Genomic DNA, 25,881 nt, shown 5'->3' on the forward strand with positions numbered 1-25,881 from the left:
TGGACCCTTGTGGTCCAAATTAAACATTCTGGCATCATATCATCTGGTAGGGCTGTGCGACGTCAGGATAGCACTCCTGATAAGGTTACTAATGAATGCTTGGGACTCATGTGGGGGCACCTTTCGCAACAGGGCCAAGCCAGCAGAGTCTGGCGGCACAGCAGCAACAGCAAAAGGGGGCTAAGCTTCTACTATGCCAGTGAGGTGAAACCTGTCATAATATACACCAGTATATCATGGTGCAGGCACATACTGATGGACATACACAGGGACCAATCAACATACACAAACACTGCAGCCAATCACCAGTTAGAATACACACACTATAAAGGCAGAGGGCACCACGGTTCCCGCTCATTCTGGGTGCTGTCTCTCAGTGTAACAAGAACTCATCCAGCCCAGCACAGACTCACACCACGTGCTGAGAGAATCAACTGGTTCTGACAAGGCTTAGGTCTCTAGTTTAAATTAGCGTCATTTAAACCCGCAGTTCCCGTATGTCGATTAGTTAATAGTTAGTTAAAAATAGAGTTGAACCTTCCTCAGTGTTGGTGGTATATGTTCATCTCTCAAGTCTCCACCAGCCAACGCTTCAAAATCTGTGCCCATACTGAAAGCTGAAGTAAACCTTTGCTCAGCACAAACATTTTGTATGCAACTTCTTTTTGATCAAATGGCTTAAAAGATAAAATCTAGATGCCGAGTAGATCATGTTCTTCTCATTTATATTTTTACCTCCATGCTAAAATACGCTTCAGTGCAAGATAGATACAAAATAACAGACTTTTCAGACTTGCAAGGGAATGTTGCCTTTCAAGGTGTTAATACTGGATTAAACAGTTAGTAGACAAAAGACAGAAAAAGGCAGCATCACTTACGTTTTTTTAGAGCTACACAGGTTCAGGGTTATTACAGAACTGCAGCAGTAGTTTGGAGATAGCAGAACAACCACTTTAAAGTTGAAGTGGAAAAGATTGCAGAAGGTTGAACACAGGAAAAGAGATAAAAAAAAAGAGAGAAGATAGTTAATAAATAGAGAATAATATCAAGATTTAAAACAAGTCACTTCAATGAATAAAATGAAGACACACAGTGCAGAAAAAGTCTTATTCGCTTGATACGGTACTGAGTTGTTATTGGAAAGCGCACAAACTGACAAGATGAGTTTGTTTTCCAGAATTGCGTGATTCAATTTTTCTTTTCCCTCCTCTATTACTGAAGGACACTGATAATTCTAAGTACACAGGGTGGTCTCTGGTACCTCATTCATGTGAACCTTGACAGTGAGTGCCAGCAAGCCACTCCACCTCTGTGTACGTCATGACCCAGCCAATTCCTGTCCTCTCATGAAGCCCACTTTCTAATGGAGACCAGTTAATTTAGAACTGACGAGAATTGAATGTAGAATCTTCCCGGTCCGTATAGCTTGTTTTTTTTAAAATATAAATTTAGAGTATTCAATTCATTTTTTTCCAATTAAGGGGCAATTTAGCGTGGTCAATCCACCTACCCTGCACATCTTTTTGGGATGTGGGGGTGAGACCCACGCAGACACGGTGAGAAGGTGCAAACTCCGCACGGGCAATGACCTGGAGTCGGGATCGAACCCGGGTCCTCGGCGCCATGAGGCAGCAGTGCTAACCACTGGGCCACTGTGCTGCCCCAGTGTATAGCTTGCTGAATGAACTCTCCGAGTCACAGTGGAGAACATGTAGTAATCCTTGAGACATAAGATAAAGGTGAATCCAAATTGATTTAAACTCAAATGTAAAGTTGTACCCATGACATACAACACTATTATCTAACAGGAAATCCCGGACCGGATTTTGGACCGTATTCAAAGGGCTCAATAAGGAATCCCAGCTGGACAGGCCTCTGGCTGTTACCATGGGAACTCGTATTCAATGAGCCCCACAGGGAGATCAATGAGTTGTCCCTCGTGGTCCTCGTAAGGGTTATCACACCCCTCAACCCCCCCAAGTCCAGATCCAGGTCCAAAAGCATCCTTTGCCACTTCGCGTACGGCCTTGAGTTCATCATCAATGGAGTTGGAGCTGGGCAGAAAGCGGACTGGGAGAATGTGGCTTCCTTGTTGAATGTCAAAGGACAACTCCCGGGATCCAAGGAGATCCGTCTCCAAAATTGCGAATATAGACAATATCTCCTGGCCTGAAAGTCCTATCGGGTCATCGGGTGTCAGAATTGTTTTTCTGAGCCTCCTGGTTTGATTCCACTTTCCCATTAAGTTAGGAAACATTCCTGGAATTTTGCGGCCATCAGCCGTGGCTGAGTAGTGAACAGGTGGGAACCTGGTTTTCCGATATGCGGAATGTCCGACACTGAGCATGCTGCAGTCCATTGAACCTCGGAGTTCCTTGTTCCCTATTTATTGCATTTTCCAGGGACAGCGCTGTGGTGTTCTTAATGTTGCTTTGTTCAAAAGGTTGGCGTAGTGTTCCACAAAGACCACAGTATAGCTTTCACTTAAACAAAGCCATGATTTTATTTACACTACCAAACTGGCTTTCGACTTAGTCCTTTTAGAATACAGAATTGATCAATAACATCTAACTACATTCACATACTGCTAATCTCACTAACTGGTCTAAACTATAATGTAACCTACTCACACTAACTGTTTTTATGACCTACACTAGCTGTCTCCAGCATACGCTCCTCCCCTAAGGTCCAGCATCGCTGCTTTATATAGTAGCATCTGTGGCTCCCTCTAGTGGTTATTCATGGTACTACATCAACCCTTGTAATGCTGATAGTTTTGATAATACCACAAGCGCCAATGCTCAGACTCTTTTAAGACCAAGGGTGGGTTCTGAAAGCAGTTTTCTCTGTGTTGCGATGTTGTTTATCCTGCATACCAGCTGGTCTCGTAGCATCTCCAGCAGGGATGGCCCATAGTCACAGGACTCAGTCAGTTGCCTGAGCCTGGTCAGAAACTCCATTACAGATTCTCCAGGGCTTCTTCCAGCTGTATTAAACCTGTAGAATCTGTAGAACCAATCGCAGTTGTTTGCTATTAAGTCTACGAGCTAAGTAAACATTTTTGAGTCCGGGTAAGTCAGGCTCTCAATGACGTTGAACATTTGGGCTCCACAAGCGGTCCAAAGGATTGCGTTCTGTTGGCGGTCATCATCTATGCCATTCTCACACAAGAAATAGTGCATTCTTTGGGTGTACTGGGACCAATTCTCCAAGCCCGTATCATATGGCTCAAGTTTCCCGAATAACAGCATTTCTGGGTTCTCTTTGTCCACTTCTTTACGGAGGCATTTTTTTTCCTTAAGCAGGGCTGCCCAGAATCCCATTCTTACTCCTCGTTGCCAGTGCAGTAATCCAGGAGACATGATGATAAAGATTAAATCAAATTTATTTTAACTCAAAAGTAAAGCCACACTGGGTCTGGAATGGCATTTAAAGGGCTGGATAATGAGTCCCAGCTGGACGGGCCTCCGTCCGTTACCATGGGAACTCGTACTCCATGAGCCCCACGAAGAAATCAATGAGTAATCCCTCGTGGTCCTCGTGAGGGTCTTCACAGGAAACCAAGGAAGAATAATGAGGTTTCAATGAAAAAAATTCTGTTGCTGTTTCTTTCCTCTGTAGGATAGTTCGAGCAAGAAAGTATATCAGTTAAAACTGTTGTATTGCAGAGAGTGTTAATGAACTAATTTAAAATAGATCTACAATTATTTAACATAACGAAGGATCTGTTCCACATACAAAGGTATCCACCACTTTTTCAATGCTATTACCTCCATTTATATGCAAATTTTCCCATTAAACATAATAGCAGTGTGAATAAAGACATGGTAATTTAGCCCATAAAATTATTCAATGTAGCACATTTTCTCTTTCATTATCATAAGCACAACATAATTTGCATAACCCAACAATTACAATTGAATTTCCACTTTTACTCCCCGCTAATATTTTTTACGTATGTCCAAAGCAACTCCTTTCCTTCATATCCATATATACACTTGAGTGCTATTTCACACAGTAATTGTGTCTCACATTCAGGGCCTACAGAGGAATAAAAGAGTTCCAGTCATAAGCTGGAGCCTATTCCATTCAAGAAGATAATGGCTGATCTGTTGAGGAGGTCGTTTAGCTCAGTTGGCTGGATAGCTAGTTCATGATGCAGGGAGGCGGCATCAACATGGATTCAATTACCTCACTGACTGAGGTTATCCATGAAGGCCCCATCTTCTCAACCTTGCTCCTTGCCTGTGGCGACCCTCAGTCTAAATCACCAGCAGTCAGCTCTCTCTCAAAAAGGGAAAGCAGCCTATGGTCCTTGGGGACTACGGTGATGCTAAATTTCTGATCTGTTGATATGTGTCCAACCTCCATTACCATCCTTGGCTTTATAATCTCTTATCACCTTTGGTGAGCACAAATATCTCCTCAGTAGCACAGTGGGTAGCACTGTTGCTTCACAGTGCCAGGGTCCCAGGTTCGATTCCCGGCTTGGGTCACTGTCTGTGTGAAGTCTGCACATTCTCCCCATGTCTGCGTGGGTTTCTTCCGGGTGTTCCGATTTCCTCCCACAAGTTCTGAAAGAGGTGCTGTTCGGTGAATTGGACATTCTGAATTCTCCATGTGTACCCAAACAGGCGCCGGAATGTGGTGACTAGGGGCTTTTCACAGTAACTTCATTGCAGTGTTAATGTAAGCCTACTTGTGACAATAAAGATTATATTATATTATTTTATATTATATCAAATTTAAAATGATTAACTTTTTCTGACAGAGAGTTCTACTCTTCTATGAAATGAAATTAAATGAAAATCGCTTATTGCCACAAGTAGGCTTCAAATGAAGTTACTGTGAAAAGCCCCTAGTCGCCACATTCCGGCGCCTGTTCGGGGAGGCTGGTACGGGAATTGAACTGAGCTGCTGGCCTGCCTTGGTCTGCTTTAAAAGCCAGCGATTTAGCCCTGTGCTAAACCAGCCCCTAGTCTTCATATGAAAGCTGTTTCCTAACTTCTTTCCTGAATGAGATGCTTAAGGTTAGACATCTCCCAACAGAAAAATGTTTCTCTTTTTAACCTATTCATTCCTTTCAAAATTCTCAACCGCCAATAATATTACCCTTTTACCGTCCACATTCCAGGGCATACTAATCTAGATGTAATCTCTCCCTATACTTCAATCCTTGGAGCTCTGGTAACATTCTGGTGAGCCTGCTCTGCAATCCTTCGAAGACAATCTATGCTTTCTAAGGTCTGGTGGCCAAAAGTGTACAACTTACTCCAGACATGTTCTAAGCAAGGCTACAGCTGCAGCAAAACATCCACCTCAACACTCCTACCCCATCATCACCTGCATCTCCCTATATTGAAGTTCTCTACACCGCCTGTATTCCCCTAGAGTAAAGCTCTCTAGTTATAAAGGCTAACATTCATCAGCATTTTTGACATTTCAGAGCATCACCCCTACATTTTAGGACTATTTTGGGCTTTCACTGCACTTAATACACAAAGATACTTTCTTGGTCCAAAGCAGACGATGTTATACTTATTTGGATTGAAGCCTATTTGCCAGAGTTTTGCCCATTCACTTAATCTATCAGTGTCCCCCTATAATTTTGTGCTCCCATCTCTACTAATCCAACACACGGTGTCCACTGAAAATCTGGGTACATTGAGCTGGATTCTCCGGTTCAGAGTGTTGACGTCGGGACTGAATCAGTGGACCTCTACGACCACCAAATTGGCGCCTGTCCTGGAGCAATTCATGGGCCGGGATTCTCCGTCCCACTGCGCCACATTTCTGCCCTGACTGGCCGGTGGGATTCTCCGTTACACCAGCCGGTCAATGTGGGGCAGCCCCACGCCATTGGGAAACCCCCGGGCGCCGGCATAACGGAGAATCATGCCTGTGGAGAATCCCGGCCATGGTCCGTTAATGGACTAGCACCGGCGCCATGTGGAACTCAAGTGCTTCCAATGACAAACGTGTCCGATTCGCCGTGATCGGGATGGACACTTGAGAGGCTGACATGCAACAGCCACATATTAGCACTCCACTCCCCACACACATTTATGCCAGCCAACGAAATGTCAACACGAAGAGAAGCACCCTGGTTCACGGATGCAGAGCTGGAGACCCTGCTGGACACCAGGGATGAGAGGCCAGCAACCCTGTTCCCTGGGGTGGGAAGGAGGCTGCCATCCGCCGCCGTACACGGAGGTCGTGAGCGCTATGGGCCTCAGCATCAGGCCTGGCCAGCAGTGATGGAAGAAGCTGCACGACCACCTCAGAGCAGCTCGGATGAGCAGCCAGCACTATGCCCCTGGCACCAATATCCGTCCCACACAACCCCACCTCTCCCAGACGTGGACGGGACCAAACCTCACCCGCTGACCGTTTGCTCGCACCCCACCCTGCACCACATGCCAGCACCAATATCAGCCGCCGTAGCTGGGTGTCCTCACCACAAAGGCCACCAGCTGCCCACCTCCTGTGCCACACATGCCCGACTACCTAACACCTTATACTATCTCCCCTGCCCTCAGGAGAATGCAGCACACAATTGCAGGGAGAGAGAGAATACCAGAGTGGGACGGCCAGACCTGCAGCCCCTCACTGTCCCGGAGCGCCAGGCACAGAACTTGGTTGGTGGGCCCGGAGAGAGGCAGTCGCTGAGGTAGAGGTTGCTATCAGACAAGCAAGCTGAATTGGTGTGGGGGTGGTGGGGTGATGCGGGCAAGCAAGTGAGCCCCCACTGAGTTGAAGTGACCCTATGGCACAACTCCCACCACTCCCACACCACCTACACACAACCCCATCATCCCACAAAACCCCACCCACACCCACCAACACCACCCCACTTCCCCCACACCACCCCACTACCCTCACACCACTCACACCACTCGCACACCACCCCACCACCCCCAAACCACCCGACTACCCAACCATCCCCACACCATCTCACTAACCCCACACCACCCTACTAACCCCACACCACCCCCTCCCCACCCCAACCCGCAATCTAACCGTGTGTCATGTCTTGTATTTTGCATGATCACCTGGTGACGAGGCCCTTCTGGAGTCCCCCATCCCCAGCCACAACCGTAAGACAACATCAGCGAATGGCAGCAACGGACAGCAATGCCAGCCCCTTGACGCCAGCCCGCGACAACCCAGAGCACCAGTCCAGGGAAGACACTGACTTCCATCACACCTGTCTCCAACTCCCTCCACCATCGCAGAGAGACTCACCTCGGTTGGGCACTTTTGTGAAGAGGTTCCTGGGGGACTATCTGGTGAGCACCACACAAGTGCAGTGGTACATCAGGTGGAGGGAGGACCCACGAAGGGGGCGGATATTTGGAGGGGGATCTGACCCCCCAGCTGCTGTCCAAAAAAGTCTCGGACTTCTGAAAAGGGCGGTCCCATCAATGTAGGAGATGCAGACACAGAGACCAGGACTAGATGAGGAGTTGTCAGCAACCATCCAGCGGCTGCAGGTGCAGTTAGAGGAGTCCAACCACCTGCAGTGGCAGGAGGTGGTGTCGGCCATGCAAGCTACCCAGGTCAACACCACACAGGAGGCGTCTGTGGTGGAGGCCCAGAGTCAAAGGTATCGGCCAAGGGGCAGGATATCCAAGGCTTAGGCCACTCAGTGCAGGCGATGGCAGAGGCACAGGGCACGGCTGGCCAGGCAGCTATGTAACAGGGCCACTTGGACATTGCAGTGGCACTCCAGACTTTGGCCCAGTCACAAGAGATCATGGCTGCGGAAGTCGATGGCATTGCCCGGGTGCTGGCGGACCTCAGCCAGTCCCAGAGAGACCTGGCATGGTCCCAGAGGGTGGTGGCCCAGTCGTTATGCTCCATGGCGGCGAGCATAGAGACCCTGTCCAAGACAAGAGCGGGCCTCCAGGACTGACAGCGCCAGGTAGTGGAGAAGCTCTCGGAGCTCGCTCCAACCACACCCCCATTCCAAGGAGTAGCCTGGAGGCCATCGGGCACCCTGAGGGAGGAGGAGGGGATAGGGGCCATGCCGATGAGCTCCACAGCAAGGTGTGCTGGAACACCACAATGCATTGCACTCCCCCACCCCTGTCCCTGACACAACCAATGGGCGATGGGCAGAGCAGGGTGGCACCATGCCACCTGGGTCACCCGAGAGACTTTCAGGACCATCCAAATCCATTTGTGCCAGAGGACGGCCGCCAAAGGGGACCCAGGTCACAGGGTGGGCATTGCGGCACACTTCCTCCACCCCTGATGTACCGCCTGGGGATCCACATAGAGGTAGCATAGAGCCCGTAAGGTCAGAAAGTTAGACACCAGTTAAGTTGGCACAGGTGCAGCACATAGGATAGCGTTAAGGAAAGGGTACAGACTTGTACAAAAATGTTCACCTTTTCCCAATAAACACCTGTGCACGAACATTTCAATCTACCTCAGTGCTCTGTCAGGGGGTGTAAGAGATCGACTGGGTTGGCTGCACGGGCGGGAGTGGTCAGCTAGGGGTAGATGGGGTTGTGGGGGTGGGATGGGATGTTTGTGCCGCCAACTAGGCCCCCTAGTTGGTGAACGTGGAAGCAATTAGAACGCACATATTCTGTGACCTCCCGTGTCTGCCCGGGCCCCATATCCTACCCATCCTCCCTCTCCCCCGCATCCTTCTCGTCGGACGAGAAGTGGCGTTCATCCTCCTCCAGCATGTCGCCCAACTGCTGCGCGATGTTGTGGATGACGCAGCAGGCTACCACAATGTTGGAGGCTCTCCCAGCGCTACATTAGAGGACCCCCCAAGAGTGGTCCAGTGAATTGTTTAGGTCCCAAAGACAGATTAATTTTCTTCATGTTAGACATAATGGTTGAAGCTTTCCAGCCATTCATGCCGGTGAAATCTCCCAATGGCACATCCCCGGCATGGGTTTCACAGCAGCGAGGGGTGCATTCAACGGGAAACCCCGTTGAAAATGGTGGGACGAGAAAATCCCGCCACAGGCCAGTGGTGAGCGTGTTTTGCAGTGGGTTGTGTGGTAAATCCTGCCCACTCTCTCTTCTACGGCAGAACTGATCTCTCAACCAGGTCAATAATTTTTCATCATTTCTATGAGCTTTAACTCTTCTGAACCCCATCTACCCCTAGCTGACCACTCCCTCCCGTGCAGCCAACCCAGTCGATCTCTCACACCCCCTGACAGAGCACTGAGGTAGATTGAAATGTTTGTGCACAAGTGCTTTCTGAACAAGTAAAAACATGTTTTATTACATAGAATTGCATAGAATATATGGCACAGAAATAGACCAATCATCTGTATCGGTGCTTATATTCCATACAAATCTACTCCCATATTCCATTGACCTCACCTCATTTCAGTATATCTTCCTATTCCATTTTTCCTCCTGTACCAGTCTATTTATTTTCGAATACATAAGAACTAGGAGCAGGAGTAACCCATCTGGCCCCTCGAGCCTGCTCCGCCATTTAATGAGATCGTGGCTGATCTTTTGTGGACTCAGCTCCACTTTCCAGCCCGAACACCATAACCCTTAATCCCTTTATTCTTCAAAAAACTATCTATCTTTATCTTAAAAACATTTAATGAAGGAGCCTCAACTGCTTCACTGGGCAAGGAATTCTGTAGATTCACACCCTTTGGGTGAAGAAGTTCCTTTTAAACTCAGTCCTAAATCTACTTCCCCTTATTTTGAGGCAGTTCCCCCTAGTTCTGCTTTCACCCGCCAGTGGAAACAACCTGCCCGCATCTATCCTATCTATTCCCTTCATAATTTTATATGTTTCTATAAAATCCCCCTCATCCTTCTAAATTCCAACGAGTACAGTCCCAGTCTACTCAACCTCTCCTCGTAATCCAACCCCTTCAGCTCTGGAATACGTGAAAGAAATAAATTAAAAGTCGACATATTCTCCAAGGGCATCGGCTACCCTCCCCTTTTGAGAGAGAGCTGACTGGTGGAGATTTAATCTGAGAGTCACCATGCCTCAGGCAAGAGGCAAGGTTGAGAAGCTTTGGCCTTCATGGTTAACCACATCGGGTCAGGAATTGAACCCTCACTGTTGGTGTCGCTCCGCATCACAAATCAGGCATCCAGCCAACTGAGCTAACCAAAAACCTTTTGAATACATATAGGCGCAATCTAACATCTACACTGCCCCCGAAAAGCAGCTTGCCGCGGAGCAGTGTGGCCGATAGAAGCTGGGAGGTCCCGTCCCGGGATTGACCTGGCTTGCAACGGCGATCCCTAATGCAATCTCACGAGATGTTGCAATTTAAATCCCATACATCGTGGGCGAGATCACTTTCTAGCAAATCTGCATATTAGAACGAGACAGCTAGTCTCATTGGAGGCGCCCAGCTTCATTCCCTTTGGGCAGGGTAGTACCCTGGCATTGTTAGCCTGACACCCTGGTAGTGCCAGCCTGGCACTGCAAGGTACTCAGGTGGCATTGCCAGCGGATAGGGACAAGGTGACATTTTATGTGTGCTGACGATTGGGCAGGGGGTGCCCTGTACGGGTGTTGCAGGGTGCGGGGGGGGGGGGGGGGGGGGGGGGGGTGGTTGGTGATTGCACCGGGGGCCTCTGAGATCAGGATGTCATCTCGCTTTCCTGAGGATTTCTGCTGAGCGGAGCTCCTCTGTAGAAAACGGGGCTATGTGCGGCCTCGGCCGCGCATTCTCCGCTAAGGCCCCTTATTTAACGTGAGTGGCGTTGCATAGCCATGTATTTCTCGGCTCTACGAGCACCGTGAAACACACCGCAAAAAGCGCTCGCTCGGGACTTTGTTCCCATTTAGTTGAATCGCACATATAAACTATTCGTCTCAACCAAGTCCTGTGGTAGAGTTCTACATTTTAACTATTTTCTGGGTAAATAAATTTCTCATTATTTTCCTATTGAGATTATTAGTAATTATTTATGGCTCCTAAATTTGGACTCTCCCACAAGTGGAAAGATTCTCGGCACATCTACACAGTCTAACCATTCAGAAATTTAAAGATTTCATCAAGTTTCCTCTAAGTCTTCTCTTTGCTGAAGTAACAAGACCTAAGTCTTTGCCAACGACATAGCCTCAGTTTGAAATAATAATGCATATCAGGGCAAATTGAAAATGTAAGCTGAGGAAATCCCAAGCCATTAATTCATTCAAAACTCAGTTGTTTGCCATGGTATCCTGTCCCATTTGCAGATGAACTTAGAGGATGAGACTCCAGACTCAGGTCAACCTTAGCAGTCATCTGTGTACCCAATGGATAACGGATTTCAATGCATATATGTATGACGTTTACTTTTGATGCAACTGTGCATATCACTTCAGGGCAGTGAAGTGCTGCTGGGCCTAAGTTTGGGCATATTGAGAGACAGTGGGCGGGATTTTCTGATCCTGAGGCCAAGTGTTGACGCCGTCGTAAACAGCATCGTGTTTGACGACAGCGCCAACATGACCTCAGGAGCAGCGATTCTGAGCCCCTCAGTAGGCCAGCATGGCATTGAAGCGACCCACACCGCTCCAGCTGCGAATACCGGCTTCAAATGGGCGCCACCGGTCTGCGCATGCGCGCCGCAACCAACGCCAATGCACGCATGCGCAGTGCGACTGGCACGATTGCGCGCATGCACGGTGGCTCCCTTCTCCGTGCCGGCCTCAACGCAATATGGCGTAGGCCTACAGGGTCCGGCGCGGAGCAAAATAGGCCCCGAGCTCGAGAGGCCGGCCCGCCGATCGGTAGGCCCCGATCGCGGGCCAGGCCACAGCAGACCCCCCCCCCCCCCCCCCCCCCAGGGTCCTACTCCCCCTCCTCCCCACCAGACATCCGCCGGATGGATGCACACCGAGGTCCCACCAGGTAAGACCACACGTGGACGGCGGGACTCGGATTTTCTTTGCGGCCACTCGGCCCATCCTGGGCGGAGAATCGCTGGGGGGGGGGCACGTAGAGCGCCCTCCGACCGGCGCCCCGCCAACCGCGCGTGCGCCAATGGTGCCAATTCTCCGCTCTCCGGAGAATCGGCGGATCGGCGTCACATGATTCGCACCCGGCCCGGCGTGGCTGGAGAATCCCGCCCAGTATTTTGGGGTACAGGAGAATTGGGGATGCAAAAATCTGGAAGAACTAGGAGCATTGTGGAATTTGGATCAGTTGTAGCTTAGTGAGTATTGGATAGGGGCTACTGAACCCTGTTAGGTGCCAGAGCCAGAGAGGATGATATCCTATGGCATCACTGGGAAGGAGTAGTCTGTGGGAAAAATGGGAGTTGCATGGAAGAGTTTGGGGCTGAGTGCCATATATTGCAAAGCTGGATGGGTAAGCTTGTGGTGGCACATCACTGGGTTACTGGGAGGAACGTGTGAGAGAATGTGCAAAGACATATTGGCCTGAAGATTTCAATGGGTGGAAATGATGGTGGTGGGATGGGTGCAATAGATGAGTGTGCCTGAGAAGTTGTGAAAGGTGATTTCCTTGGGGATGGTTTGTCAGTGGTAAAATAAGGGATGGGTGCTTGGTAAGTTTGGAGGAGTAAAATGACACTATAGAATGGCAATAGGTGCCCAGATAAAGTTACATGACAGGGAGAGAAATGATGCAATTCCTTCCATTGTCCAAATGTTTAGCAAAGCACGTCGCCAACAATGACCTGGGAAAATCTGTAGTATTTAAAATACTTCACTTATAAATTTGCGGCGAGTGAAAAAAGTTGCAAATTTGTCAAGGGTTTTTACAGCAAGACTAATTGCATGAAAAGGGCAAATTCTCATCAGTTCAGTGAATTCTATTGGATTTCTATCTGGGGCAGCTTCAAAAATGTCTCGATGGAGAAGTGCAGAATTGTGAGTAGCAACCTCTGAATCTCCATGTTTCATTGCACATATGTGGACTCCAGAAGTTGCTGTCAGTTTCAAAGGAGTAATAGTGGTGAACGTTACTGTTTTGCCGCTATTGCCACCACAACAGTTGCTTCTATGACCTCAATACCCACTGAATTCAAAGTGCCAGTTGTAACAAACTGCTTGTAAAAAACCCAAAACTTGAAGAATTGTAATATATTATATTTTATTGGGAAAAAATTGGAAAATATTTGGATTTGATGATAATATAATGGGAGGTTTACTCTTTAAAAAAAACTAAGACAGTTTCTTGCCTTTTGCTTGTCAGTAATAAAGGACACTTAGTCATTCATTTTGTTTTTACTATTCTCAACAAGAAAAGACAAGGATAACAAAAAGAAGTTTTAAATAACCACAACAGGGGATATAAAGTTGGAGAAATAAATCTACAATTTGCCTTGATGTCACAAAGTAAATGTTCCATTTCAACTTTTAGAGAAGAATTCCCTCGGGATGGCAATAATGTTTATACTATTAATTCAGAAAGCAGTAAATCAGGGTCTGTTCCAGGTCCTGACTTTTTTCCTTGTTGGCAGTAGATGATAAAACACATAAGCCGCTGAGATAAATTTACGTGTTGTGTTGAATTCTTCTTCAATCACTGCTGGGTGAATCACATTGGCAAAGCACCAGGGGATAACTTCCTACTTTTTAAAAATCTTAAATGGTTTCTACAAGAAAGCTTAGGGTCACGACCTGTTGCAGATAATGCTACACAATTTTCTGTCCAATCATTATTATGGTTGGGAGCCTAGAGATTGACGAGCACAGAAAGAGAAAACAGTGGTCACCATGTACAGTGTGCAGCTCTCCTTCGTAGCTAAACAGATGTTTCAACCATTCCTATGGTCCTGTCATATATTCCATCTATGTAACCTTCTAAATAAAAATAGTTCCTCCAAGTCAGTCACCATAACTGGCAATGGTCTTAGAAAGACCGATCAGCAGCGGGACAAACTGAACATTTTACACTGAAGAGTACTGTCAGCAATGTTAATAGTCTAACATCGTCAGGCTGTTGAAGGTAGTGGAAGACTGAGGAATGCCCAGGGTTTCCTATATGTAAAAATCATTGTGTCTCTTTGATGCAACAAGTGGCAATGCTCATTCAATTACGCCACCACCACTAACACCCAATTTCCTGCCAAGAAAATGTAAATATCTGTCCAACATCTTCAGTTCTTATGTTTAGATTTAGAACAAATTATAAATCTTTGGAGACTTACATTTTCCAAGTCCCTGTATTTACACTATATGTACCTTATAGGGTAATATAGTCAGGCTCTGCATGTGGTCAGTCAATAGGAACAAATGGACAACAGCCAGACCAAGGGGAAAGGGCACTTCACTGAAGGACAAGTTCTGCTGCTGAAGACAAGACAGCATTGTGGAGAATGTCAATTGCGATCTATAAAGAAATGCTTGGTGAATTGGCAGACCTGCTGTAGAGCCTGTTGTCACTGTAAAAGGGCCTAGAAGAGTCTAGCTTCAATTTGGCACAGACTGTGTAGCCCATCCTTTCTGATGTGGTCGGCTTTGGCAGCAGTTGTGGACCCAGACTTGGGGCGAACTTCTCCGACCCCCTGCAGGGTCGGAGAATCACCCGGGGCTGGCGGAAATCCCGCCCCCGCCGTGGCAGAAATTCTCCGCCACCCAGGAATTGGCGGGGGCGGGAATCACGCCCCGCCGACCAGCAAGCCCCCTGCGGCAATTCTCCGGCCCGCGATGGGCCGAAGCCCCGCCGCTGGGAGGCCTCTCCCGCCGCCGTGGTTTGAACCACCTCTGGTGGCTGCGGGATCGGCGGCGCGAGCGGGCCCCCGGGGTCCTGGGGGGTGGGGGTGCGGGGGGGGGGGGGGGGTGCGGGGCGATCGGACCTGGGGGGGTGCCCCCACGGTGGCCAGGCCCGCGATCGGGACCCACCGATCGGCGGGCGGGCCAGTGCCATGGGGGCACTCTTTTTCTTCCGCCGCCTCCACCATGGCGGAGGCAGAAGAGAATCCCCCAGCGCGCATGCGCCGGTGGTGACGTCAGCGGCAGCTGACGCACCGGCGCATGCGCGAACCGGCGAAGGCCTTTCGGCCAGCCCCAGCACCGGGCGGCGGGCGTCAAAGGCCGTTGGTGCCGGTTTTGGCACCAGTCGGCGTGGTGCCAACCACTCCGGCGCGGGCCTATCCCCTCAATGTGAGGGCTTGGCCCCTAAAGGTGCGGAGAATTCCGCACCTTTGGAGAGGCCCGACGCCGGAGTGGTTGGCGCCACTCCGCTACGCCGGGACACCCCGCCCCGCCGGGTAGGGGAGAATCCCACCCATAATGTCTTAGCATTCATTGCAGCACAGGAAAAAGCCACCCAACACCTGAGTGCACCAGTGGAACTCAATCTGAGGTGATGAGATCCATGCATGTTGCCATGCCAAACTAGCTTGGTTCCATGCAGGCTTAGACTGCTGCCATCATGTCTGCGGATACCAGTTTTCAAAGGGCCATACAGAATTCTGGGATTGCCGACGTGTCACCCTGCTGGGCAGTGAACAGTGAAATGTTGCCCAGGTCATCTGCTCCTACCTGGAAGGATTCGCTGGCATAGAAATTTAGAGCAACAGGATACTGGCAGCAATGTCCTTGCTTTGCTGAACAGTGACAGGTTGGGTTGCAGGGGGTGGCACAGTTAATTCATCGCAGCCCAAGAATTACTGCAATTAGAACCATTACTGAAAATAGGCTTTCTGCTGACAGGCCTCCCGACTCCTCTGACATACTTGTTCCGGTTTGGTACCACTCCCTTGGCACTACAGAGCCATATTTTGCAGTCAATGTGTTCTTCAAGCTTTGCATAAAGTCCCAAATAATTTTACAATTAAGCCAATTTTCTATCATTGATAGTACCCTCATCCAATAACTAAACTTGTCTTCTTTTATATTTATCTTTTCGAATCCTGAGTGTCATTCATTTCTTCTCTCCAACATAGACACAATTTGCATTTACAGGACCTTAATTTTAAAGCGAGGTCTAGAAGAAGATATTAGAACACTTGACATTTTAAGCAGTGCCTCAAGGATGGAGGGAGAGGTAGAGAGGCAGTGAGGCGTTTGGACAGAATTCCAGAGTTCAGAGCATAGACAGTTGAAGAAATAGTCGCCGCTGGCAGAACAGTGAAAGTTGAGGATGTGCAAGAAGCCAAAATTCAAGGCGTGTGGAGATAATTTCTTTATTCATTCAAGGGATGTGGACATATCGCTGACCAGGCCAACATTCATCACTCGTCCCTGATTGCCCTTGAGAAGGTGGCAGTGAGCTGCATTCTTAAATCGCTGCAGTCCATGTGATGGAGGTACACCCACAGTGCTGTTATGGAGTTCCAGGATATTGACCCAGTGACAGCGAAGTGTATTTCCCAGTCAGGATGGCGAGTGGTTTAGAAGGTAAAGAGATCACAGGGAGAGAGAGGACATGGAGGGATCATACAAAAATAAGAAGAACCTTAATATGGAGAGACCCCGGGCAATGGGCAGTTAAACTAGAATTTTTCTGAGAACGGCATTTTGATTTTTTTCCAAGTTCCACAGTCTCTGCACATCATACAGTTCCATCAAATAAAGAGTTAGGACTGTTATTTTAGACTTAATGAAGCCACAGAGCCTTGGCCCTAAAACTTTTCTCATGCTTTCTTCTAAAATTAGAAGATTCCTGCCACAGATAACTAGCTTTTAAATCTTACAGTTTACTAATTCTCCCACTAACAGCAAATTGTTTATCTTTATCTTTTATTTTTAAAAATCATAGGTTTCCAGTTGGTTATGCAATGCATCCAGTTTCAGGATACAGAATCAGCATTAGGGAAACTAACCTCAGGCAGCAACCAATACCAGCTTCCTGCCTCACCCCAATCATTAAGCACCCAGAATGCCTGCCCAAAGCAGTGATGAGGCCTCCCAATTCTAATAATTGTTATTTTATGATTCCAATAAGCATGTTCCATTTATGTTTTGTTCAATCTTTTTAGGTCTTCAGCAGTTTAGTTAACGGTACTTAAAGCAGAGGTCATTGAAGAAGGTATTTTTCTGGTTCCACAGCTCCACACAGACTGCTGTCTTTCCAACTTCCCCTCTCTCATTACAAGCGCCACTACCCTGCCGATTCCCACCCCCCTCCACCGGTGCTATGTCTTTTCGTCCGACGTCATTTCGTCCAACGACACTTCGTCCACGTCTTTTGGTCCAACGTCTTTTTGTCCGCCCGTCTTTTGGTCCAACGTCACTTCGTCCAATTATCCAATTACAAATAGTTTAATTTAGTTTTTCAATGTTCCTGCTCAAGGATCCTCTCCACCTATTTCGCCTCTTGAGGTTGAGTTCTGCATTTGTGCTGCTTGATCTCCAGACATTATTAAGATAAGCTGCAGGATATTCACCCATGTATGCTCCAGCGTGATGAGAGCCATTGTATCTGATGGAATATTTGATCATTTCAGACCTGTAATGTCAGAACCCACTGCCAACCAGAGGTTTTAATCACTCGACGAAAATCGAGTTTAAATCTGCTTCTTTCAGAACTGCACTCATTGTCCAAATCCAATTAGACTCCCACTTATATCTGTGTCTGTCGGAATTGTAGAATATCAAATCATCTTGTCCTCTCCCCATTATTCTCTCTCGGGTACAGTTCTGGAAATCTAACTTTTAGGGAATTTTGGGAATTTACAATTTACATCAATTTTAAGTAATTTCGGGATATTCTACAATATATCCGAAGAGCTTTAAACCTGAAAAAGACTAGGCATCAGATAAACAAAGAGTGGAGACATTTCGAGAATGTGGGGCATACATTGCAGGTATTATTAACTTTTAGGGAATTTCGGGAATTTACAATTTACATCAATTTTAAGTAATTTTGGGAATTTTAAGTAATTAGTAAACTTTTAGATTTTTTAACTGCATTTTTAGATTTTTTAACTTTTTAACTGCATTTTTCAACTTGCATTTTACTTGCATTGTATCAATTACTTGCATTTTAGCAATTAAATTCACTTGCTGTATTGTACTTGCATTTTATCAATTAAATGGTTTTATACAGAGTTAATTTGTAATTGGATAATTGGACGAAGTGACGTTGGACCAAAAGACGGGCGGACAAAAAGACGTTGGACCAAAAGACGTGGACGAAGTGTCGTTGGACGAAGTGACGTCGGACGAAAAGACACGACATGCCCTCCACCACCACCAACCTGTCCAGGACCTACTTGGGCTGCTATTGGCATGACCTCCAAACGGGTGAGCTGCATCGGGCTGCTCAATCAGTGTCCACAGGGCTGGTAAAAACAGTCAAGGCATGGGGGTCAAATCTCTCAAAGCCTTGCAGTGCTGAATGGTCACTTTCATCTGGTGCAAGTCGAACCTTGGTCTCGTCAATTTTACATCATTTATCAGGTTTAGTGGTATAAAGCCAATTATTTTGGACAGTAGTCAACAACAAGCGATCTATTCAAGGGCCTGCAGCTCAGTAGATGTTTGTGACGCCAAAATACTATGACCTGTATAAAAAGTGGCACTTAACAATAAACTAGCTATTTGTTGAAAGGAACTCAATTTCTATCAAGTCCCTCGCCATATGATTTATAAAGGCATTAAAAAACAGATAGCCTTGCAGACATCCATGTTACCCCTGCTATTGTTTTGAATTAACTGACAAATTGCATTTCTGTCAATCTCAACCTTATTGTTCCATTCCAGGGGGACTTTTTCAATAGTTCCACTGCATATCTAAACTTATTTATGACAGATAGATCAGTATTTCAATGTTTAACTTTGTATTATATGTCCCAGTATGAACTTTGCAGTCGAGAAATATATAACTGTTGGTGATTCAATAAAGTGGTTTTGAGTAATGAAAGGACTAGACTGTGCGCGTACTGAAAGACTGAGCTTAACTTTGGTCTCTGTCCTCCCTCTGAATCCTGGTGGAGACCGACCAGTGGGGCAGCTGGGCAGGTGGCGGAGGTGGGGTGGGGGGATAAAATAACACAAAACAGCCACCCCATCCAATCTCCTTTTCTGTTTTTGTGTTCCAATATTAATCTGATACCATCATAATTTGATGTGTAATTTCAGCTTGAGACTTGAGTGGGGGAGGAGAGCCATTGGTGCATTCATGTCTGGTAAAACCAGCCAGGAGCTGAAGCCTAGGTTGAAGAGGTAGTTCAAGAAGGCAACTTGTCTTCTCAAGGACAATTAGGATGGGCAAGAAATGCTGGCCAAGCCAACGACACCCACATCCCATGAATGAATAAAAGAAGATGGTAAATTTTAAGTTTACATTCCAATTTTCCTTGTGGATCCAAACTCAGGGCCTTACAACTGGGAAGGCTAGAACCTCCTTGGCACCTCTTTCTTCCCAATCACAGTCAGACCACCCTCCCCACAATCACCCCAAGATCACCCCTCATTGCTGCATAAATCCCCAGTCATGCCAAAACTTTTCGATCATAGCCAGAACTCACTCTAACTTCCAGGTACTGTTCCTACAAGTCCTCAGGTGAATCCTCTTACCCAAAATCCAAATCCCTGTCAGTAAGTTTGTCAACATATCTGGCTGTTGCATGGGGCAGTACAGCAGATTATTTAAGATCGTATGATTCTCAACATCCCCAGCCTTGCCTTGTATCCTCGCTATTTCAGTTCGATAGATTCGGGAGCGCCTGGCTCCCTATACATTATGCAAAGGAAGTACGAGGGTACATGTTAGGTGGTTTGTCTTTTACTATAGGTTGGTTGACCTCTGGAAAAAATTGGCAGTTTGTGCGTTGAAATGCTAATTCCCTGCAAAGGTTCACAAGGGAGTTGGAGTGGAGAACACACCATACTAAATGTCAGTAGAATACTAAGTAATATAAAAAACAGTCAAAGTGGACTTCTAAACTAGCTTTGATCATCTAGGGGGGTTCAGAGAGGAATTTTAAAAATTATTTTTCCCCGTAAATTGACCTTCAGATTTTGAAAGTGCCTTTATTCTTCTCCCCCTGGATAGTATCTGGCTGCTGGTGGCTGTAGGGTCTTCTGAATTATTCTGCTTAAAATATATATGTGTGGGTCAGATTCAATCGTCCAACTGGTCTTTATCTTCCATCATTTTAATATGTTGAGTATGGCACACTTTTGATAAAATTTCTCTGTTGAAAATGATTTAAAATGTAATAGGATTAAAGACCACATGTAGGAAATTTATCTTAAAGGACTGTTAAAAAAATTGGAAAAAAGATAAAGGTAAATAAGTAAAGTATTTCCAATGTGGTTATAGTTTTCTAGGTATATTTCCTGTAAGTGAGGGAATAACAGTCAGGTGAAGCAGCCTCAGATTGACAGCACCAAAGAAACATGAATAATGGCAATAAAATGTGTTTTTATGGAACTGTTTTTTCACTGATTTGAAATCTTTGGCCCAGATTTTCACTCCTGAGTCAGATAGCGGGAGTTAGGAAATTCCCCCAGCTCACCACACCTGCCTTTAGGGAAGCTCGCGTGAATGGCAGGATCTTCACTCTTGTGGGGGGGGGGGGGGGGGGGGGGGGGGGTAACGTGCAGAATGAAAATAGATGCTCCGATATGGAAGCAGATTGGTGGCAATACAGAGGCTGCCATGTGCTGATGCAAGTTCCGCAAATTCCTGCTTGTCAAGTTGCTGCAAGTGAGTAATGGCAGCAGGTATCTGGAGCTGGATGATGAGGATAAACAGCTGTGAAACTCCTTAACCAATTTGATTGAAGGATCGTGAAATAAACAACACAAGAACTGAGAAGGAATTTTAAGTTACAATGGTGAATTCAATGTCAGTTGTGACAGTAAAATGCAAACACAGATTGGAATCGGAGAGAGAAAATTGACAAAAAGAGAAAGTTAAAAAAAGTATATTAAATGCCACTTTAAAAAAAATCATCAACAATTAATATCTGAATGAATGAGAGCCCAATCTTGCAATAGCTAATATTCACTGCAGAGAGGTTGACTGGCAGTAACTAATAGATCACACCGTTGAAATAGTACTTAGACTGAAAAAGGCAAGATTTCATTGTGATGCGTTTAGTTCAGATCTGCCATGCAAATAGAGCAACTTCATGCCACTGAATGCAGTTTTAGTGGTGATCAAGACACCGAGATTCTATCTTTGCAACGTTCAGCATTGAATGGTGCAGCATAGACAGCAATCTTTGGAATTTTGAGTTTACTCAGTCATCTGTCCATTGACTCAAGTTGCTGTCCCATTTGTGTATGAATGACAGCAAGCAACATTAACCTCCACATTCTGTTGACATGAAGATCTGGGCAATTGTGAGTTTCAAAACTAATAACTCCAATTGCTTTTTTTAAACTTTGATCATCTGAAATGGGGTGCAATCTACTACTGAAAATTTAGGGTACTGTAAATGAAACAGGGAATTCTCCATTTATATTCATACAACTTACATCAGCTAAGTCACTATTCATTTGTCTTGATTCACACCTTTACTCCACAGTAGATAAGTTATCTCATCTGAGCCTGATTGAGCTGTTGGAGCTGTAGATTAAGTAATTTATCTTCGAGCAGTCCGAACTGCCCTACACATAATGGAGTGACCCTATCAACTAGCAAACTTGAAAACCAAGGACAAATGGCTAAATCAGGCATGCTTTCTTATACCCGCGAAACACTATTACTATTCCAATAACATGGGAGGGGTAGGATTACCACTTTTTGGACAACCAGAAATGCAATTTCAAATTGCACCCAAATTTGCACTGGTTTTCCGAATTGATTTTATAGTTCAATTTTCTGCTCTAACTCATTTGTTTAGTCAAAAATGTAAAATCATCCATTGGAACATTTTTAAAAGATTGGAATAAAAAATAACGCTTGATATGTTTAAACTTAGGGTGGCACGGTGGCACAGTGGTTAGCACTGCTGCCACATGGCATTGAGCACCCCAGTTTGATCCTGTCTGTGTGGAGTTTGCACTTTCACCCAGTATCTGCATGGGCCTCACCCCTACAACCCAAAAGATGTGCAGGGTAGGTGGATTGGTCATGCTAAACTGCTCCTTAATTGGAAAGAAAAATAATTGGATACACTAAGAGTTTACAATGATATGTTTCAGCATGGTAACCAGATGCCTTGATTAACTTGGCTCCTCTGAAAAGGTGCGATGTGGAAGCTATTCATGGTGGGGGTTGTGGAAATCGGGTTGCAGTGAGTAGCCACACAGCCATGTGGACCAATTAAATGCAGCAAAGAACATAAATGGCAATTCATATGTTATCAGATTAAACATTTTTTCTTAACACTCTAAGTGGAACATTGCACCTCTTTTATTCGCTACTAAAACAGTGGGCCCCAGGATCCCAAATGCCAACAAAGTGAGTTGTGACAAATGTAAAATAATGGGGTATTTTAAAGCCTGCCTTGGCTTCCTGGGATTTTGTCCCAGTTGATTTATTGAATATCAAGTACTCTAGCCCTCACTATTCACAACCCCTTACCCACTTTCCATTACCCATTCATGACAACTGATACCCCTACCCACCCCAATGGCTCTCCATACCCTCCATGCCAACTCATGCCCAATTCACCCACCACATTTTGCCTTACACCCTCTATGCCAACTCACCTACTATCCACCATGTGCCGACCCAAGGAGCCATGTTGAGATGAACCAAAATAAAGACCTAAATTACTTTTACATCCTTCACTATTGTATGGAAAACATTCCCATTCATGAAAACTCATTAAAAAATTTAAATCCTCTCAAGTACTTAGGCCGGCATTATCCGGTCATTGCGAATCAGTTTTCCCGCTGGCAGCACATCCCCACCAGTGGGTGTCGTGACAGCCTGGGATGGTTACAAAGGGGGAATTCCATTGACAAAAAGCGGGAAGATAGAATCACGCCACCAGCGAGTGGCACGCCGCCGAGAAACACGTGACCGGGGGATCGGAGAATCTCGTCCTTAATCTTTTAAAATACAGACTTGTATTCATAACCTCACATCAAAGACAACTAATCATTTACTAGCCATTTTAAACTGTCAATCAAACTGTGAAGTTACAAGCCCTACTGAGATAATGATAGGTTTCCACATGAGAGAGGGGCCACATCTGGAGGAGGCACATACAGAGGGAGCTTTAAACTTGAGAATTTGAAGCAGATTGGGAATTGCATTGGTGAGATTTTCCCTCTTTCCTTTTTAAGTTGTTATCCAGTTAAAAGTTATATAAGGAGCTGCCCTACCCAGATAGCCGAGGGGAAGTTATCTGTTCACCACCTGAAGCATGATTAGGAGTCAAGAGATGTTGATTACTTGCTTTTGAAGCTGAACTAGTGTGTGAGTCATCTGAGGCATCTCAGGCCATCTCAGCCCTATTTCAGAAAGAGCTTCAAAGCGCACTCACAGTAGGAGAGGTCACATTCAGAGGGAGGTGCAGACAGAGGGAGGGAGGGGAGAGGAGAATTTGAAGCATATTGGGAATTTGGTGCAGAGTGGGTGAAAGTGCACTTTGCTTTTTTCCCTTGCTGTGTAACTTTTAAATCTTCAGAGAGGAGTCTTGCCCTGCTGCAACTGAAGCTACAAGCTGATTGGTTATTAGTGGGTAAGGTTGGTGAGTCTTCACAACTTTTATCACTTATAGTTTGAAAATATGTTTTGTGGTTTATAATCTGTAAGGGCTATTGGTTATCAATTGCTTTCAGACTGAGGTAATAAGAGTTCTTAAAAAAAATGTAAAAACCAAATTAAAAACTAATGAAATAAAATAGAACTGGAGGGCCAAGGGATGTGCTGTTCCTGCAAGATGTGGGAGCTGCAGATTACATTGTGGTTCCCAGTGACCACATCTATAGTAAGTGTTGGTTGTTTGAGAAAATCTGGCTTAGAGTTGATGAGCTGGATTCTGAGCTTCGGACGCTGCGACATACCAGGGAGGGAGAGAGGCACCTGGACACTGTGTTCTAGGAAGCAGTCACATCCCTTTGAATAATGAACTTAAATTCGACCTGTGGTCAGGGACAGGAGGGTGTGGCTGCTAGTGAGATAGGTAGAGGGGTACAGGAGGTAGGGTTGCAGGAGTCTCAGCCCTTGTCCTTGCCCAACAGGTTTGAGATTCTTGCTCCCTGTGTGGAGGGAATAGGGACTACAGGGAGGATGAGCAAACTGACCACAGCACTGTAGTACAGCAAGCCATTCAAGTGGGGGGGAGAGAAAAGAAATATAGTCGTGATTGGGGATAGTATAGTTAGGGGCATTGATACTGTTCCCTGTTACCAGGATCAAGGATTCTGAAGGTAATAACAATAATAATCATTATTATTGTCTCAAGTAGGCTTACATTATCACTGCAATGAAGTTATTGTGACAAAATAACCTAGTTGCCATACCCGGTGCCTTTTTGGGTACACTGAGGGAGAATTCAGAATGTCCAATTGTTATGTGAGAGGTGTTTTCAGAACCCCAAAATGTATCATGGAGTTCAACCAACCCCCACCTTTAATGGATTGTTGCTTTTGAAGCACACGGCTTGTTCCCCAGTATTACAATTATGGACACGTGGTTTTTAAAACAAAACAATGTTTATTCCATGAACTCAAATTAACCTTTTAAATAAACATTTGATCTCTTAACACCCCTTACTTCAAAGATAACCCCGAAAATAATACAACACTACCCAATCCTGCAAACTGTTCCTTTACACATGCAAAGGACTTAACAAATCCTTCAAACAGAAGCACATTAGATTCATATTCAATACTGAGACCTTTTTAAAATTCTGATTTCACCAAAGGATTAAGAGATAGTTCTTCATGACAGAGATCACCAGCAATGCAGCTCACAGCCACACCCAAGCTTTCTTCAAACTGAAATTAAAACTCCCAAAAAGCAGAAGTGAGCTCAGCTCCCCCCTCCCCCCCCCCCCATGACATCACTTCAGTAATATGATCAGCTTCATTTCTTAAAGGTACATTTCTTAGACATCCAATTCTTAAAGGCACTCTCACATGACACAATTCACCTAACAGCACGTCTTTCAGGACATGTGGGAGGAAACTGGAGCACCTGGAAAATACCCACACAGACCGGGGAGAACATGCAGACTCCGCACAGATAGTGACCCAAGCCGGGAATCAAACCTGGGACCCTGGTACTGTGAAGCAACAGTGCTAACCACTGTGCTACCGAGCCGCCCACGGTATTGTGTTGCCTGCCTGGGTGCTTGAGAAATCTCATCTGGGTTGCAGAGGAATGTGGAGTGGAAGGGTAAAGATTCAGTTGTTGTGGTAGAACAAGGACCGATGTGATGCTAACCGTGTATGAACAACTAAGAGCTAAATTAAAAAGCAGAACCTAAAAAGGTAATAATCTCTGGAATACTACCTGAACCACGAACTAATTGACATAAGGTCAGTAAGATTAAGCAGGTAAATGCGTGGCTCAAAGATTGGTGTGGGAGAAATGGAGTTGAATTCATTGGCAGCACGGTAACATAGTGGTTAGCACAGTTGCTTCACAGCTCCAGGTTTCCTGGTTCAATTCCCGGCTTGGGTCAATGTCTGTGTGGAGTCTGCACGTTCTCCCCATGTGTGCGTGGGTTTTTTCCGGGTGCTCCTCCCACAGTCCAAATATGTGCCGGTTAGGTGGATTGGCCATTTTAAATTGCCCTTAGTGTCCAAAAAGATTAGGTTGGGTTACAGGGATAAAGGGGTTAGGGTGGAGGTGTGGGACTTGGGTAGGGTGCTCTTTCCAAGGGCCGGTGCTGATTCGATGGGCTGAATGGCCTCATTCTGCACTGTAAATTCTATGACATTGGCCCCAGTACTGGGGAACAGGGTCCTGTTCCGATAGGATGATCTTCATTTGAATTATGCTGGGACTGTGCACAGTATACAAAACAAGGCAGATGAGCTTGTTGTGCACGTTGAAATTGGCCGGTACGATGTTGTGGGCATCACAAATACGTGGCTGCAAGAGG

General features: G+C 46.0%; 1 protein-coding gene across 2 annotated transcripts in view; it reads right to left on the reverse strand.

The window, feature by feature from the left end:
- htr4 (5-hydroxytryptamine receptor 4) overlaps window positions 1-25,881 on the reverse strand; it is a 301,009-nt gene that overhangs the window by 91,645 nt on the left and 183,483 nt on the right. The window contains exon 8 of one of the 2 annotated variants that reach the window (XM_038795554.1): window positions 879-951. The exons of the other annotated variant lie outside the window; for it this stretch is intronic. Within the exon in view, the coding sequence (XP_038651482.1) occupies window positions 891-951 (61 nt within the window). The 3' untranslated portion in view covers window positions 879-890. The remainder of the gene's footprint in view (window positions 1-878; window positions 952-25,881) is intronic. 2 annotated transcript variants of the gene reach the window in all.

The sequence above is a fragment of the Scyliorhinus canicula genome, chromosome 4, assembly GCF_902713615.1.
Source record: "Scyliorhinus canicula chromosome 4, sScyCan1.1, whole genome shotgun sequence".
Taxonomy (NCBI): Eukaryota; Metazoa; Chordata; class Chondrichthyes; order Carcharhiniformes; family Scyliorhinidae; genus Scyliorhinus; species Scyliorhinus canicula.